Source organism: Schistocerca gregaria, chromosome 3 (assembly GCF_023897955.1).
Source record: "Schistocerca gregaria isolate iqSchGreg1 chromosome 3, iqSchGreg1.2, whole genome shotgun sequence".
Lineage (NCBI taxonomy): Eukaryota > Metazoa > Arthropoda > Insecta > Orthoptera > Acrididae > Schistocerca > Schistocerca gregaria.
In genome coordinates, this window is record NC_064922.1 from 171,514,033 (window position 1) to 171,533,429 (window position 19,397).

At 39.2% G+C, this 19,397-nt stretch overlaps 1 protein-coding gene across 1 annotated transcript in view; it reads left to right on the top strand.

The window, feature by feature from the left end:
* Nucleotides 1-19,397, top strand: part of LOC126356178 (hemocytin) — a 438,196-nt gene that overhangs the window by 414,638 nt on the left and 4,161 nt on the right. Inside the window, exons 75-77 of the mRNA XM_050006942.1 lie at nt 1,566-1,724; nt 4,686-4,779; nt 14,594-14,743. Of these exons, the coding sequence (XP_049862899.1) occupies nt 1,566-1,724; nt 4,686-4,779; nt 14,594-14,743 (403 nt within the window). The remainder of the gene's footprint in view (nt 1-1,565; nt 1,725-4,685; nt 4,780-14,593; nt 14,744-19,397) is intronic.

Genomic DNA, 19,397 nt, shown 5'->3' on the forward strand with positions numbered 1-19,397 from the left:
AATAGAATGTGGACCTGTGAAAGTCAAATAGAAGAAATTCTAAACTGATTACTGTCTCACATACAAAACATTAAATCAATGTATGTCCATTTCATCATAATTGGGAATAAGGAATGCCACTTTATAATGGAATTTTGTTGATTAAATATCTTATGGATTAATTTCACTCATATTGTTTCGCAGAGGAAAAAATGGCCACCAAAACACCTACATAGTGTTATGTCCTTGTATAAGCACATTGAGAATTCCTCAGGAGGGCACAATGCACTGTTATGAAGAGTGCTTTGAAATATATGGGATACTTGAAAATTTTATTTAAGCTGTTCTCCACAATTTGTGAATTTGCAGCAGTAAAGTTCTTAGATAAGTTATTGTTATGCTCTTGAACTGTTTTGTGAAGTGTATAACACCCAAACATCTGTCTCTCCCAATAAAAATTCAATGCATGTTTTATGAGCTTTTCAAATTGAAATTGCCAGTACTGTTACTTTCCAAAACATTTTGTGTTTGCTGGTTACCAGTGCTACAGAGTAAATTGTGAGACATTTGAATGTTTGAGTTAAACTGTTTTTTATGTATTTTTTGGTTTTGCAGCTATAAATAATTATTTGTTGCTTGTACTCTGTTGGTTTGTATTATGAAGCATATTACTTCCAAACATCTGTTTTCCTCCAGTTTTATTTTCACTTATGTCATATAAAACATCACTATTATTCCAGGAGTACTAGTCTTGCTAGTTTCGCAGAAGAGCTTCTGTGTAGTTTGGAAGGTATAAGATGAAGTGCTGGTACAAGAAAAGCCATGAGGATGGGTCAGAGTCATGCTAGGGTAGCTCAGTCAGTAGAGCTTTTGACCTTGAAAGGCAAAGGTCCTGAGCCCGAGTCTTGGTCCAGCACACAGTTTTAATCTGCCAGGAAGTTCTATATCTGCACAGACACCACTACAGATTGAAAATTTCATTCTCGAGATGTTCCCCTGGCTGTGGCTAAGAATGTCTCTGAAATATCCTTTCTTCCAGGGCTGCTAGTCTTGCAAGTCTTGCAGGAGAGCTTCCATGAAGTTCGGAATAAAATGTCACATTTTTAAGGCTCTAGGTTATATCTAGCTGGAGTGGGGTCAATTACATTTCTCGCAATGCTTATTTAAAATGGCTTAAACCACTTCTGACAAATGTATGTATGCTTAAACAGGACAACAGTTGCTTCATTCCTCTATCTCAAACATAAAACTATTCATATTCTAATGATCTCCATATTTGTGGGGTGCTATAGCTCTATCACATCTCTTGTCACTCATGATACTGACTCATACAAACAATTCTCATATATTTTTGCCACAGTTATTCTCATCCTTTTTTGTTAAATTATTACCATTTGTTGTGTATGTACATTATGAAGTTTCCATATTAGTAGGTTATACTTTATATTTACATCTTGGACTTCTCATGAAAGCCGATTGCTTGTTTTATATAGGACTTTGTTCAGTGCTTTTACATTTATTCATGTGCTATTTCCATGTCCCATTCAACTCTCAAAAATAAATATTGACATCTTATCTTGTGACAGGGGTGGCGATACGTGGAACCTGCTCCTGAGTCTGGACAATGCTGTGGTCACTGTGAACAACAATACTGCATGAGTGAAGGAAATCAGTTCCCTGAGGGTCAGAAATGGACGTCACCTGATGGCTGCACAACCTTCAGCTGTGTCAGGATAGGTGAACAGGTTAGCAACTGTTATTCTGTATTGAAACTACACAGTGTACTCTTAAGTTTTCCAACAAAATCACATAACATAGTACCTACATTTGTCTTTAGCAAAAAAGAAAAAAAATAACTGTTTTACACTGCTGTAATAAGAGAAATAAATTTCAGTCTGTCAAATAGTAGTATATTTGCATGTGCATAGGGAAACCAATCCCTCAACATGTGCAGGAGATGGAAGATAAATCTCGGGAATGGGTCGTCTCCCACATGACCTGATTATTAAGATACCAATGTTGCATAAGCATGGGATAAATTACATAGGTTCACCTGATAATTATATACAATTGCAAGATACAATTGCACATACATGATTCCTTGTCCCACTCTTGCATGCAGCTTCCATTTGAAACAGCACTGTTACATCCTGGCCAGAGTGGCCAGGTACAGAGGTCATGTGTTTGTGAGGTGTGCTTGCTTGTGTGAATATCTGTGTGTTTTCCTTTCTGAAGAAGGCTTTCACCAAAACCTCAATGTGTAACAGTCTTTTCATTGTTCCTCTCTGCACCTCAATGCCTCGTCTTTATATTGAGTAGCAACACCTGAGTTGCCAACACTGTTTGCAGTTAATTTGACTTTACTGTTAGTATCTTGTATAACTGCACGTGTTTTCTGAAGTATCACACTGTGGTTGTTGACCACAACCTATGTCACTCAAATGAGGTAGGTTCTGAGATTTTCTATGTACGAAGTGTTTTTCAGTGTTATGGAGATGGTGCCACAGGCTGCAGTTGGGATATGTATGTTACCTTTAGCTGTTACTTGTGTTAACATCATTGTCTGCAAGCATAAAATTCTCTTGCATTTCTACAATGTAGGAAAAGATAAATTTTACTTATCGTAAAAGGAAATACATTGCGATGCACACAGGCACAATTAAAAGGCACTCACATAAATCTCTCAGCCACAACCTTCATCACAAAAGACAAACACACATCATTCACACACACAAGAAAGCACACCTCACACACACACAACTACCTACTCCAGCATCTCGGGCATTTCTGACATGCATGTGAACACTTTTAGACTGTTTCACATGTGTAATGTGCAGCTACAGTCTATGCACCAGCAAATGTTGGAGACATAAAACTTCTGAACAGCATTACCCATAAAGAAACAGCAATGAGCTTCATCGACATTGTTTGCAGCTTGCACACTTAGTTTCTTCTTGAAAAAGCACTCATCTACTTTGTGTTCCTTCTTGCTAAGGAAGTTGCATTTGTACTCTGATCTTTCTCTTTTTTGTTTTGTTTTGTTTTGATTTTGATTTGAACATGTCTTTGTCACTCACAGCACTGTTTGATTTGTACACAATTTTGACTTGTTCACAAAATATGTACTTGATTTAACAGTGATTATGCCACTTGCACCATCATGTTTTTCTGGATCCTTGTGTTGTGTTCCTCCATGGTTTTTATGGGTTTCAGTAGCACATCTGAAGTTCCCATAGTTATATGGAAGACTGTAGAGAAGCTTAATTGACAATTGGTCACCATTTATGTTGATATCCATTGCTTGTAACATGCCCACAGCATCAAAGATTGAGTAACATGTTGTGTCACATCATCACTAGGTTGCATTGTAAGCAGGTCCTTTGGATGAACAGATTCATTTGAGTTTAAGCCATATCTGATGTGCATTTCCTTACTTACTTCAGCTCAGTGGGATTGATAGATAAAATCAACTGTGTATTTGCTTTACTGCCTGCCACTAGCCACGCTTTGTATGCAGATTCTGCAGCAGAGAGCACTTAATCTTCACCAGGCACTGCAGACTGCAGTACCTCACCACATACATAACCCTAAATGTCTTTTTGATGAGCAGTGCTTCAACTTGTATTCTCCATGTGTTGTGTTTATTGTGTGACAGCATTTCTAGTTACACTCTATGTACTGCAGTAATAAGCACCATATTCATTGTGTTGATGAACTTATTTCCATGCTTTTCAGCTTGCAGTTGTTTTCGTGCAATATTTTTAACCGTGACCCATAACCTGTTGAGACATGGTCTGACAATACAGGTGCAACACATAATTACAGAACTACTAACAGTTGACTTTAAACTTTAAAAAAATGTTCATCTATAGACATTAAAGATATTACATTATAGTAAAATGTGAATCTCAACAATTTTAAATGTCAGGAAGACTTTTTCTGAAGATATTTGTCTTGAGTGTAGCCTTATATGGAAAAAGAGGACAGAAACTTTTGAAATAAGCTGCTACAGAGAATGCTGGAAATTTGATTGTTATATATTACAACTAATGAGGAAGTATTGAACTGAATTAGGGTTTCAGATTGACTAAAGAAATGGATCAGCTGATAGGATGTATCCTGAGGCACCAAAGAACTATCAGTTTGGTACTGGAGGGAAATGACAGGGACAAAAATTGTAGAGTGAGACGAATGCTTTAATACAGTAAACAGGTCCAGACTGAAGTAGGCTGCAGTAGTTACCCAGAGATGAGGAGGTTGGCAAGGAAGAGACTAGTCTGGAGAGCTGTATCAAACCAGTCTTCAGACTGAAGCTCAGGAGAATAGCAGTATCTATTGTAGGTAGCTTTTGCAGACCACTTCAGCTCCTATGTCATAGTTATGAAGCACACATTTGTTTATACTTGCACAAGAAAAAGCATGTTTTGTGCTACACAGACGAGATCAAATTTAGTTACTTTCACAATGACTGCTGATTGTAAGATATTACCAATATATTAATCAGTTTGAGAAACTGTCAAAATAAAGTGTAATCACTTCTATGGTCATAGATTTGTGTTTTTGCATCTCCTGGAGTGTAATACCTTATTCTAAATGGAGAGCTGTAACCTCCCTTCATATGATATTTGAAATATACGTGTATAATTATCATGAGGAATATGACATTTGTACAGTAACTGAAAATTAATTTGTCTATCTTTTTGCAGCTCCAGATTGAAGTGACGAGACCAAACTGCCCAACAGATCTGAGTTGCCCAGAAGAATTTCTTGTTGATGATGGCTGCTGCAAGAAGTGTGACTGTAAGATATATTATTGTATACTTTTGAAATATGGTTATTATCTATTCAATGATAAAGTTCCAGTGTCCATCCATTTGTGGAACGCACGCACACACACACACACACACACACACACACACACACAGGTAGATGAGAGATAGGAAATTTTAGATTTCAATGTTTTTTAAAAACCAGTGTTAATATTTTTAAATACCACAACTGAGAACAAGATCTCCAACTTGCCCTTGCTGATTGGATTGGCTTGTATCAGCAGCACTCAAGACCAGAATGAGTGCTCGTATAGGTTCTCAGTTATTTGTTGTCTGTTTAATTCTGTTTTCTCCTGCTGTGTGTTCTTTACTGGGTCCTGTGAGCGCTTGCTACAGGAATTTTGTAGACAGATTTCACTCGTCATATAAAATTTTATCTGTGAAATACTCTCTTGTTCACGGTTTTCCTGTTCACTGTCATTAAAATGCATAAGTATTTGGTTCAGTGCGGGTCTTTTCCCCTTACTCAAAATGAATGATTTTCTTCATGTGGTGCTTGGCATTACAGGTCTACCAAATTACATGCATACTATTTGCTGTAGGTATGAGACCACACCTCTATTTAAGACTGAGTCTGTTGGAAATTCTACAGCATCTCCAGGCTTGCTATTATCTTCAGACTGAGTGTTCCAGAATACTTACCAATGTCTGTGTAATCTCATAAATGATTAGGACATGAAAATGATTAGAGCAGAAATTCTCTGTGACCAGAGTGCATTAGCGTTGCTACCAGGCCTGTTAGGGTATGTAAGGAGCACAAAAAGGGTCAGATGTTCAGTGATCCCTGTGAAGGACATGGAGGTGCCATGTATTCATGTGACACAGTTTTGTGAGCACCTGGCAGCATCATTCTGTGTCTCCAGTATCCAGATATGAGGAGCATTCAAATGTGATAGTCACCCACTGTTAAACTGCATGGAAATGTTAGGTCAGACACACTAGTAAAGGCTCCTATCGACCACATCTAACCAACACAAGGGAGGATCACTGCAATGTGCACCAAGCACATCTTCACATCTACACCTGCCATTTGAGAACAAGCAATGAAATCCGAGCAACATTCTGTGTCATTCCACACCATCTGTTGGAAACTAGCAGCAGCCGAACTGGAGAATTAATGTCTCATGCATAATCTGCTGTTAACACCACAACATCAAAGAGTGTGTGTGTTATGTGTTGCCATGACAAGAAAGCATGAGCATTGGTGTCACACTGAGGTCCGTGATGAATTGTGGTTCTGCTCTACCACTGATGAACGTCATTGTGACTGTAATGGCATCACATACTCTTTAAACCATGAAGTTTCATTTCTTTTTCTCCTCCCCTTCTGGGTGCCTGGATTTACAGCAGGTAGTCCATTTGCGTACCTACTGTACCCTAAATTCATTTGAAGCTGATTATTGTTTCCAAGTCTAGCTTCCACTCTCTTAACTCCCCCCCCCCCCCCCCCCCCCCCCTCCCCCCCCCGTCCCACGCCTCCTCTCACAACACACACAGACATACAAAGACACACACACACACATATATATATATCGCCGGCAGACAGGCACAATGAACAAAACACACACACAGAATTACTAGCTTTCGCAACCGATGGTTGCTTCTTCAGGAAGGAGAGGGAAAGACGAATGATGTGGGTTTTAAGGGAGAGGGTAAGGAGTCATTCCAATCCCGGGAGCGGAAAGACTTCCCTTAGGGGGAAAAAAAGGACAGGTGTACACTCGCACACACACACACACACACACACACACACATATCCATCCGCACATACGAGCTTTTGCAACCGGTGGTTGCTTCGTCAGGAAAGAGGGAAGGAGAAGGAAAGATGAAAGGATGTGGGTTTTAAGGGAGAGGGTAAGGAGTCATTCCAATCCTGGGAGTGGAAAGACTTACCTTAGGGGGAAAAAAGGATAGGTATACACTCGCACATACACACATATCCATCCACACATATACAGACACAAGCAGACATATTTAAAGGCCTTTCGCAGACAGGCACAATGAACAAAACACGCAAACACACACACAGAATTACTAGCTTTCGCAACCGATGGTTGCTTCTTCAGGAAGGAGAGGGAAAGACGAAAGGATTTGGGTTTTAAGGGAGAGGGTAAGGAGTCATTCCAATCCCGGGAGCGGAAAGACTTCCCTTAGGGGGAAAAAAAGGACAGGTGTACACTCACACACACACACACACACACACACACACACACACACACACACACAAACACACACACACATCCATCCGCACATAGGAGCTTTTGCAACCGGTGGTTGCTTCGTCAGGAAAGAGGGAAGGAGAGGGAAAGATGAAAGGATGTGAGTTTTAAGGGAGAGGGTAAGGAGTCATTCCAATCCTGGGAGTGGAAAGACTTACCTTAGGGGGAAAAAAGGATAGGTATACACTCGCTCATACACACATATCCATCCACACATATACAGACACAAGCAGACATATTTAAAGGCCTTTCGCAGACAGGCACAATGAACAAAACACACACACAGAATTACTAGCTTTCGCAACCGATGGTTGCTTCTTCAGGAAGGAGAGCGAAAGACGAAAGGATGTGGGTTTTAAGGGAGAGGGTAAGGAGTCATTCCAATCCCGGGAGCGGAAAGACTTCCCTTAGGGGGAAAAAAAAGGACAGGTGTACATTCGCACACACACACATATCCATCCGCACATACACAGACACAAGCAGACATGGTAGGTCATAAAAAGAAGTAGGAATTGTGATCGAATCATTAAGGAGGGAAGTATGCATATATATACTTCCCTCCTTAATGATTCGATCACAATTCCTACATCTTTTTATGACCTACTGAATATTTTTGAAAAATATATGTTTCACATAAGAAGCCATGTACATAGTCAATGGTACAAAGTTTGATTCAGTCTTGGTGGTTTATTTTTTGAAACTTTAATTTGTCCCCTTCTGGAGGGGCGAGGAGGAACTCATTCCTCTGTATCTCCTATCTAGTAGCACACCTTCTCATTATATGACAATGTGTGTGTGTGTGTGTGTGTGTGTGTGTGAGAGAGAGAGAGAGAGAGAGAGAGAGAGAGAGAGAGAGAGCAAGTGTGGTTTAGTAATAGGCATAATTATGTATTACTGGTCTACCTGAGTGGAAGCCTCATTGGGCCATCGATTAATTTACTCACACTATGTTACTGAGTATGTACAGCACATATACTCACACTATTTTACTGAAGATGTACAGTATATATTCTCTGTGTGAGTAAATTTATGGATGACCCCAACTGACTTTCGCAACATTTCACAAAAGTACTTTAAAAATCTCACAGTGTATCATGTGATTCTTTACTATATCGAACAGTGCACTAAAGTCATCACGTAACACTTCTGGGCTGAGATGCTGTGGTCCATACATAAGCCTTCATTATATTATCAGTGCACCAAAGCATACTTTATGGCCAGTTGACATAACTTCCGTCACTGAAGCTCAATTTTGAACTTAGTTCAGATGATTAATCCAGTACACAAATTCACTATGTTGTGCAACTGTAAACTTGTGTCAAAAGAATTAGGTTTGGTGCTGTAATATCCAAAAAAAATTATTGGCCAAACCACTAAATCAGCTACTGAAACATTCATTGCACTTCAAAGTCATATATTAAGCCTACATTGAAGATACACAGCATTTAGCATTATGGGGTGGGTCTCATGTTGTAAAGATGAATTAAATGTAGCAGAAAGTATGATCTTTCAAATTCTCTGAAACAGGACAAGATTATTTACTGAAAATCATCTTTTGCTAGTATTCTTTACCATAATATCTTAATTTTAATAATAGCAAGCAGTGAATTGTTTCTCTTGTTTCTTTTTTTCAGCAGATGCTCTTTCTGTTTTAGTTCTAATTTTTGCACAGTATTTATGTAAAACTCGGTTTAAATTGTTTATCATTTGATTCCAATAATGGGTTTGCACTTTTACCTAGCCGATGGAAATTTCATTGGATCTCATTGTCATGTTTTGTAGATACATCAGAATGGTCAGTTATCTGAAAAGTAAATGAAAAGAAGCAATACAGTTCACTAGACTCTTCACCACAGTAACATAGAATGTTAGGCAAACAACAAGTGGCTTATTCATGTGATATGGTTTCAAAATTCAGCATTTTCATGATTATCCTTATGATTAACACCACAGAGAATACATTTGGCAGCTGACAGATCATAGGCTCCTGCCTTTGGTGCAGCTTATTTGATTTCAGACACAAACAATTGTTGACAGGGGAATCATGTCAAGCTTTCAGTTGTTTGCTGAGCATGATACAAATATGTAAATTACATTCTTGAGTTTCTCCCGTCGTATTTGATAATCAAAATATCCACTGGCTACTAAGTTCACTTCTTTTTCCTGGGATTGGATTGATGGTGTCACCTGGGTGTCAGCTGATTCCGCCCATAAGAAGGCTAGGGACGTCAAACAGCTAAGTTCTCACGTCTCCTTGACAAACCATCTCTGCAGGTTCCGTGCAAGACTGTCATCAAATTGAGTGGCATGGTGTTGAGTGATGATGCGGTCTCGGTTTTGCAGAAAGGTCTCAACTTCGCTCCCATCCCCAAGTTCACTCCGGTCGCAGAAATTGTTAGTGCTGTTGAACAGGTTGCAGCTCGACTTCCGCCAGAATCAGCCGAGGAAATACGTCGTGAAACTTGTCGTGCGTTGACGAAATCCAAGCCGATGAAGTCAAATATCAGCAGTAAAGAGAGGGCGGCCATTCGTGATCTGAGGGAACGCTCTGAAATTGTTGTCTTACCGGCTGACAAAGGCAATGCTACAGTTGTTGTCTCCCATAAGGACTACACTGATAAGATGCAGAGCCTGCTAAATGACGATTCCTACCAGAAGATCAGCGTTGACCCTACAAAGAAGGTGGAGAACAAGACGAGGGTTCTTCTGAAGGACACAGTTTTACCGGAGGGTGACTCTAAGAAATTGTTACCCCAAGGTCCGGTACCGCCCAGACTATATGGACTCCCGAAGGTTCACAAAGAGGGGGTACCATTACGCCCCATTGTCAGCAACATCAGGGCACCTACATATTTGTTGGCCAAATACCTGACGAGAATATTAAGTCCTTATATGGGTAAATGCCCTCATCACATCCGTTATTCCGTGGATTTTGTTAAACGCCTTGATAGCTTCAGGTTGGATGAGTCAGATATCATGGTGAGTTTTGATGTCATTTCCTTCTTTACGAGGGTACCCCTGCGAGAGTCGCTAGAGTTGATTGGTCAGAGGTTTGACAAGAATACCACTGAACTTTTTAGGCATGTCTTGACTTCCACGTATTTTCTTTTTAATGGAGAATACTACGAACAAACGGAGGGAGTCGCCATGAGTAGCCCACTCTCACCGGTGGTAGCGAATTTGTACATGGAGAACTTTGAAGAGGAAGCCCTGTCGTCATCCGAATGGAAACCTACTTGCTTTTTCCGTTACGTGGACGACACGTTCGTCATCTGGCCACATGGTATGGATAAACTTCTTGACTTCCTTACACATCTAAACTCCATACACCCCAACATCAAATTCACTATGGAGACTGAAACGGAGGGTAAATTACCTTTCCTTGACGTCTTGGTCAGGAGAAGGGCTGACGGCACCCTAGGTCATGGGGTGTATCGAAAGGCAACACACACTGATCTGTATTTGCATGCAGACAGCTGCCACCACCCCTCACAGAGGAATGGGGTACTTAAAACTCTAGTACATAGGGCGCGCACTATCTCTGACACAGAGAGTCTACCCCAGGAATTGGAACATCTGAGAACTGTGTTTCGGAAAAATGGGTACTCAGAGTGGCAGATCCAACGTGCTCTTCACCCAACCACTGCAGCACAACCTGTTGAGATGGATGAAGTCACGAGGGAGGAGGTAGACACTGCATTTATTCCATACACAGGTGCAGTCTCGGGGAAAATCGCCCGCATTCTGAAGAAACACCGGGTCGGAACTGTGTTTTGTCCTCCGAATAAAACTCGTGCACTGGTGGGGAGCGCCAAAGATGACCTCGGTTTGAGGAAGGCCGGCGTGTACCAGATTCCGTGTCAATGTGGCAAGTCGTATATTGGTCAGACGATGCGTACCATCGAGGATCGATGCCATGAACACCAGAGGCACACCCGACTGATGTATCCGAGCAAGTCGGCGGTCGTTGAACATTGTTTATCGGAAAATCACGCTATGGAGTATGACCACACAAGGTTTCTGGTACAGACATCGAGATACTGGGACAGCGTTGTTAGAGAGGCCATTGAAATTCACACCAATGATGACCTCATAAACCGTGACTGTGGCTATAATCTTAGCAAGGCTTGGGAACCAACGATTGGGTTAATCAAGAGTAAATCGAGCAAATGCATAGTTGTGACGACCACGGCGGACAGAGACATCACACTGACGTCATCTCAGACGCCGTCGCAATCTGTTCCACCGCGCTACCGTGGCGCGGGTCGCGGATGGTGGAGGGAGCGCGCCGCAGGTGGAGGGTATTTAAATCGGCCGCCGCCGTGACCAAACCCAGTTCCCCCTGAGCAGCCATAGCGTACGGATCTCCGTGCCGGCACGTTCACAGGAGCTCAGTCCGTCAGTTCACCTGATGATGGCGACATGTTTGATCGCCGAAATATTGTGCCCGTTCGACACTATAGACCGGCAGTACACCCGTGGATATTTTGATTATGTAAATTACAGATCATTGGCCATAGATTTAGGTTGATTCTGTCTGTTTGATAGCCCCAACAGTTTGAAAGTTATGAAGGCCAGAAAGTAGCAGATGTGTACATTCATATTGTCTTCTTACTGGCTGAGAAAGATGTTATCTCTGATACAGCTACATGTAGTTACTATTTCAGATTATCAACATGTATGCTGCTGTTATTGGACAATGTGAGATTTGTGTGGTTCATTTCTTACTTTCTGGTCATTACTGACTTCCATGGAATTTAAAATGAATTGTGTGGTTAGTGCAGTTCAATCTAGAGACCATTTTTGTAACACATGTTCACTCACAACTGAATATATGAACTTACTATTCGGGGCAAATCGTTCATATTTTCTATCCTCAGCTGCTGTGCGTATATGAAAAAGCCTTTAAATTTTTCCCATTTATTACGAGTCATTTCCAAGAATTCTTATGGCAGTAGTTATTATCTGCACTCATCACTTAATCTTACAGATTGTTGTTGTGGTCTTCACTCCATAGACTGGTTTGATGCAGCTCACCATGCTACTCCATCCCATAGAAGCCTCTTCATCTCCAAGTAACTACTGGAAGCTACATCTTTCTGAATCTGCTTACTGTATTCATCTCTTGGTCTCCCTCTACAATTTTTACCCCCCACACTTCCCTCCAGTAGTAAACTTGTGATCCCTTGATGTCTTAAAAAGTGTCTTACCAAACAGTCTCTTCTTCTTGCCAGGTTGTGCCACAAATTTCTTTTCTCCCCTGTTCTGTTCAGACCCCCTCACTAGTTACATGATCTACCCATCTAATCTTCAGCACTCTTCTGTAAAACCACATTTCGAAAACTTCTATTCTTTTCTTGAGTTAACTGTTTATTGTCCATGTTTTATTTCCATACATGGCTACACTCCATGCAAATACTTTCAAAACACACTTCCTGACACTTAAATCTGTACTCAATATTAAAAAATTTCTCTTCTTCAAAAACACTTTTCTTACTATTGCCAGTTTACATTTTACATCCTCTCTATTTTGACCATCATCAGTTATTTTGCTGCCCAAATAGCAAACTGAGCGAGGTTGCACAGTAGTTAGCACACTGGACTTGCTTTCATGAGAATGACGGTTGAAACCCACATCCTGCCTTTCTGGTTTAGGTTTTCTGAGATTTCCCTAAATCGCTTCAGGCAAATGCCAGGATGGTTGCTTTGAAAAGGCATGGATGACTTCCTTCCCTAATCTGAAGGGACCAATGACCTCACTATTTTGTCCCCTCCCCCCTAATCAACCAACCAATCCAAATAGCAAACTCATTTCCTAACCTAATTGCCTCAGCATCACCTGATTTAATTTGACTGCATTCCAGTATCATAATTTTGCTTTTGTTGATGTTCATCTCTTTGTTCAAGACACTGTTCATTGTCTTCAACTCTTCTTCTAAGTCCTTTTCTGTCTGTGACAGAATTTCAATGTCATTGGCAAACCTCACAGTTTTTATTTCTTTTCCTTGGACTTTAATTCCTACTCCAAATTTTTCTTTTGTTTCCTTTACTGCTTGCTCTATATACAAATTTAATAACATCGGGTATAAGCTACAACCCTCTCCAACTCCCTTCTCAACCATTGTTTCCCTTTCAATCCCCTCAACTCCTCTAACTGCATCTGGTTTCTGTACAAACTGTAAATAGCCTTCTGCTCCCTGTATTTTACCCCTGCCACCTTTAGAGTTTGAAAGAGAGGATTCCAGCCAATATTGTCAAATGCTATGAACATAGGTTTGGCTTTCCTTAACCTGTTTTCCTTGAGAAGTCATAGGGTCAGTATTACCTTACTTGTCTCTACATAAACTGGCCTTCCCTGAGGTTGGCTTCTACCAGTTTTTCCATTCTTCTGTAATTCATGTTAGTAATTTGCAACTGTGACTTATTAAACTGACAGTTCATGATTTTCACACCTGTCAGCATCTGCTTTCTTTGGAATTGCAATTATTATGTTCTTCTTGAAGTCTGGGGGTATTTCACCTCTCATACATCTAGTTTCATTCGCCTGAGTTACTTCATTAAGTATCTCATAAGTGCTTCCTTCTCCAGTGAAATAAGTCTTATTAGGTAGTATGACTGGCATAAATAATGAAAATAGATTCCATAAAAGAAGTGAGAATGATTATTATAATGTGAAGAAATAAGTTGTGTAAGGATAAAGAACTGGATCGGGATATGTAGTTATGCCATGTGTCGTCAAGGGAGAATAAAGGTTAGATTAAGCCTTACTTCGGGAGAGGACTTAAGGAAATAATTGCCTTGGTCAATAAATAGTTTAATACACTAAATCATGAGATAGTGTCTTGATGGAAAAGGGACACATATGTATTTTTTTCCAAAAAGATCAGTCAGTAGTTCTGTTGATAACTCTGAAGACAATTAAAATTTACTTGAATGAGATGAGATGGGGGGGGGGGGGGGGGGGGAGAACTGCATGCAGAGAATCCAGTGGCATGACCATAATGAATTAATACAATGGATGTAGTGAAAGGAGAAACTGATGTAAAGGAAGATAGTTCTAAAAATAAAGAAACATTATTTTATTGGAGTCTCTTGAAACAACTGCAACATTTGTTTGATCTATTAAATTGTTACTTACTTTCCTTCCCTTGCCCTGGCAAGCAAGTGATAGCATACTCATTGCATGTGTCTGCAATAGTTTCTTACATATTAATGACAGAAAATGACAGTTCCCATATGTACATTATTGTTCAAAGTCTGTGTGTGTGTTATTGCTCAAAAGGTACAGAATTTAGAAAGTGGGATTGTTCTCAAATTTTAATATACATCCTCCTGCCTTGTCATCTAAAAGAAGTAAAAATATTTTTGTAAACCCATTCTGAGAGATATTGTAAACACAGTCAGTTTTATTGTAATATTATTCAAGTTTAGCAATGTTATAAAAATTGAAATATTCAATGAAATCCTTAATGTGACTTTCGAAATTATGAAAGTAAGCACATTATATTATATCTGTACATCTGTCTGCTTGGATAAGTTATATTAACTGTCTCTGTATGTTGACAGATAAATGTTCATCACGTGAGTGGAGTCCAGAAAAGACTGTGGGATTATTTGAAGAAGCCAATGCACATGGCCGTTGTGTGAATACTGAAGAGATCTACGGGTTTGTTGAATGCAAAGGAAGCTGCCCATCCTATCAGATCTATGACAGAGGTGAACATAACTTAGATTTTGTCTGTTTTATGTTCATGTTTTTCACAAGCACGCACACACACACACACACACACACACACACACACACACACACACGCACACGCACACACACACCATGTCTTAGATTTTGTCTGTTTTATGTTCATGTTTTTCACAAGCACACACACGCGCGCGCACACTCACACACACACACACACACACACACACACACATACCATGATTACCAACACGACAAATGTCTATGAAGCGAGCTCAGTGGTTGTTATAGCCATAAAAAAGCTATGCAGTCAGTAACATCTAATGGATTGCCATGAAATATTCATAAATGTGTGTACTATAAGTTTTAGGTACTGTTAACATTATGAGGTATTTTGTGTTGAACCTCACAATAGGTGCCACAGTTTAACACTGGAAGTGAAAATTTATAAGAGGAAAAAAATTATGTATTTAACAATTCATGCATATTGGAAATTAATGTGTGGTATAAGTCACATACATTTCTTGAGCACACATTCCTTCTTTATGATCCCCATTTAAGGAACTGAAACTTCTCTGTAGGCTTACTGAAAATACAGTTGTTCTTTCAGTTGTAAATGTGGCATTATTCTGAGTCAGCATAGTGGATTCTGTATATATTCTTCATTGCACTCAAACAGGTTCATGTGCCTTATTAAAATTGAATGATTTTTTTCCTACATAGTTAATAATAATTTTAGGGAATATCTTGTACATTGTAAGAAGGGGGCTGATAGCTCTATAGCTCTATTATGTCTTGTTCATCTCCTTTCTTGTGAAATATAATTACAGCACTGTTTTATTTTTGGGGAACTTTTGTCCACTGTAGACATACTCTAAACAATTCTGCATGTTCATTTTGTATTACTATGGCAGCAGCTTTCCCCAGCTTTGATTTGCAGATAACATTTTTTAGTTACTTTGAACCCAGAAGAACTTCAGTACATGATGAGGGAACTAACAGATCAAGTATAACAGTAGACCTGAAGGTTAATTAAACCAAGACCAATGAAATGTAAGATCAATATGCCTATAACAAAGGCTAATGTTGGGTTATAGAAATAACAAATGAATTTTACTACTAGGGAAGGTGGTAATAACAAGCAGGAGTAAACTTAAAGACATAAACTGGTATTTAAAAATGCCTTGGATTTAGTTTTGAAAATTGAATGCTGTATTCAGAAGCAAATTCACAGTGTGCTCCAATTGAAAGTCTATAACTATTCTATCTGCCAGTACTAATTTATAGAAGTGAAACATGAATGTTAAAAGTGCAAACAATCCAAAAACTGAGGGTTGCCCAACAAGCTGTGGAAATGTGCATGCTATGTACAACAAGAAGTGACACAAAGACAAAGAAATAAATAACTGAAAAGAGAGAAGTTGAGCACAGTTGTGGCTGTTACAAAACTGAAAAGGAAATGGGTTTTTCATAAAGTGAGATAAAATGATGGTAGACAGAGTAAGGAGATCCTGGGTTGGCCTGTGATATGCAGAATTAGAAATAATGAAAAAAGTTGCCTATGACAAGAAAAGACTTAACCCTTTCCACTCCAATGTCGAGTGCCACTCAACATCGCGAAATTTGTTTTTTGCTCCGATGTCGAGCCTCATTCAACATGACTTTTCAAAGCTCACAGATGTATTTTGAGTCTGCTAGGAATTATTGCTGCAGTGTGCTGCCATCTAGGAGAACTAGTGTTAACTCGGTGCCGAACAGTAGCAGCTGTGTTAAGTCATAGATTGTAATTATTAAGTTCAAGTCCACGCACTCAAAATGGCTAGTTCTTCACATACAGTCCTTTCTGAGGAAGAGATTTTAGATCTTTTAGAGCAATCTCTAAGTGAAAACGAGAGTGAAAATGATTTTGATTATGATAGTGATTCATTTCAAAAAAATTTGAGTGACAATGACGAAGAAAACAGTGACAATGTGCATGTTTCTAGTGATTCAGCAGAGGATTCGTGGTGAATGTGGAGCGGCACTGACACTGACTTCACAGACTTTCCTTTTGATGAATCAAATTGTGGTTTTATAACAAAAAGTAGTTCTGTTCCATCATTGCCCGTCGGATTCTTTCAATTAATTTTTACAGATAACCTGTCTCAACAAATAGCAGATGAAACAAATAGGTATGCTACATCAAAACTACATAAAGTGAGACCACTTCCACAACATTCTGCATGGTGGGACTGGAGAAATGTTACCATGGAAGAAATGAAATGCTTCCATGGTGTGTTACTGAATATGGCATTACAAAAGTGTAAGAACTTACAGGACTTTTTTTTTCAAGAGAATGGTTACAATCATCCAACTTCTTTCAAGACTGTTTTAGTCGCTGATGATTTATGCAAATTTTCTGGGCACTTCATGTTTCTAATCCGACGAGTGCTACACATGTCAACAGTCAGGTTCAGTCACATCTAAGTAAAGTGACAAACGTATGAATTACTTGTCTGACACGTTTCTCGAAATTTATCAACCATATAAGTATTTTTTAGTTGCTGATGAATCTACAGTATCGTTCAAGGGTCATGTATTATTCAAAATGTACAATCCTCAAAAACCAACAAATTGGGGACTCAGAGTTTATGTAATTTCGGATTCATCAAATGGTTATATCTGCAGTTTGATACCCTATTTTGGCACTGTAACAACTGAGTCATTGATTTGTCCACACTTGAATTTTTCTGAGAGAATAGTTCTTCAGCTGCTAGCTAATGTCAGAAATGCTACAGGGCAATCAGGGTATCATTTGTACACTGACCGTTTTTATACAAGTGTTGCATTAGCTGATGAGCTGTTGAAACAGAACATGCATCTCACAGAAACAATTCAGGCCAATCGCAAAAACCTTCCAGCTGCAGTCAAGAAAGGAGCTCTGCATCTAAGGAAGCATGAAATAAAATGCCTCCACAACAACAAAATGATGGTTCTGGCATGGCAAGATAAACAAACAGTTCTCATGCTTTCTACAAAAGCCAATAACTCAGTGTCACTCATAGAAAGGAAAAACAGAAACGAAAGGGAAGAAATAAAAAAACCAAATGTGATTATTGATTATACTTCAAAGATGGGTGAAGTTGATCGATCTGACCATTTTATTTCCAGTTACGGTTTTCTAATGAAAAGTCTCAAGTGGTGGTGAACCTCTGCCTGTTGGAGGTAGGACTTGTAAACAGCTATTTACTATGCAAGAACCACTGTGAGAAAAACAACTTGACAATACCGTCTCACAAAGCATTCCATAAAAGTGTTATAAGAGGATTAGTTGCCGAAGAGAGAACTCAAGGACAGAAACGAGGACGTCATTCAACTTCTGCTGATGAGGAATGCTTGAATGGAAAGTTGCACATTATCAACAAGCTTCCTGGGAACAAGCATAAGGATTGTGCAGTGTGCTCAGACAGAAAAAAGAAAGTTGGCAGGTGTGAAACTGTGTATTACTGCGAAACATGCTCATGAAACCCAGCTCTCCACCCTGAAGAGCATTTCAAGAAATACCACACAATGGAAAGTTTTGTACTGTATAGCTGACATAAATATATGAATGAAAGCACACATTTTGTTTCAATGTATACCCCAATTGTTGGCCAGCAGCCACATTGTTTCCACAAAGAGATCCGCGCAAATCTCTATGATGCACTGTCGCCCAGGTGGCGGCGATTTAAATAAGAGTGCGCAGAGCCGCCCTGTGTCTGCCTTACAGAGTGCAAAGGGTTAAAGTATGATCTAATGGAAGATGGATTTATTACGTAAACAAGCACTAAAAACTGGGACGTGAAAAGTATAAGATTGTAATCTATAAAGCAGACTGGAAGAAGCCTTCTGCATTTACTCAAATATAAGCTGACCTCAAGTGCAAATGGCACCCCAGAAATGAGACTCTGGGAAAAAAGAATTCATCTTCATGATGATAGATGTGGGTGCAGCTCCAGCATTATAAAGTTTTAGAGCAAATAAACCTTACACCTAGCCACAAAGTCATTTTGGTTTATAGGATTTGAGAAAAAACTGCTTGTATACCAAAGTTAAAACAGTTTTTATGAGATCTCTTAATGTAAATGTTTGAGATATTTCACTTGCTGTGGTGCACATCGATTGTTTGCTACATTGGTTACATTCTTGCATTAATAAGAACAATGACAAATAACGAAAAATATATTTTTATCTGCTCTTTCTGTCAGAAAACTGTGGAAACAATACCAGCATCTTCCAGAAAGAATACAAATGACCTCTTTAAATACTCAGATTTTTTCTATAATAGGGTGACCGGCATGAGCAACAAGTCTCTAATTGAAGTGATATTTCAGAATTCTCTTTCTAATCTGTAATTATCTGAAGTCCATAACTGGCAAGCACTGAACAGTTCTGGATTTGAGTGGTTGTTCTGTATTAATTATTTTGTCAAAAACCTATTCTGCTGTAAAACATTATTCACCATAATAAAGTAAAGAGGTATGGAAAAATGATGGTACTCATATATAGTTTTTAAGGATGGTTGTCCCATCTTTCCAAGTGCAAAACCTTTGTTGCACACAGTGTAGTTTACTTTAAATTTATCATCAGGTGGTGTAATCCAATTCTTGAATTCATCTTTTTTAAACTAAAGACGATTAAAAACACTTTCACCCATTA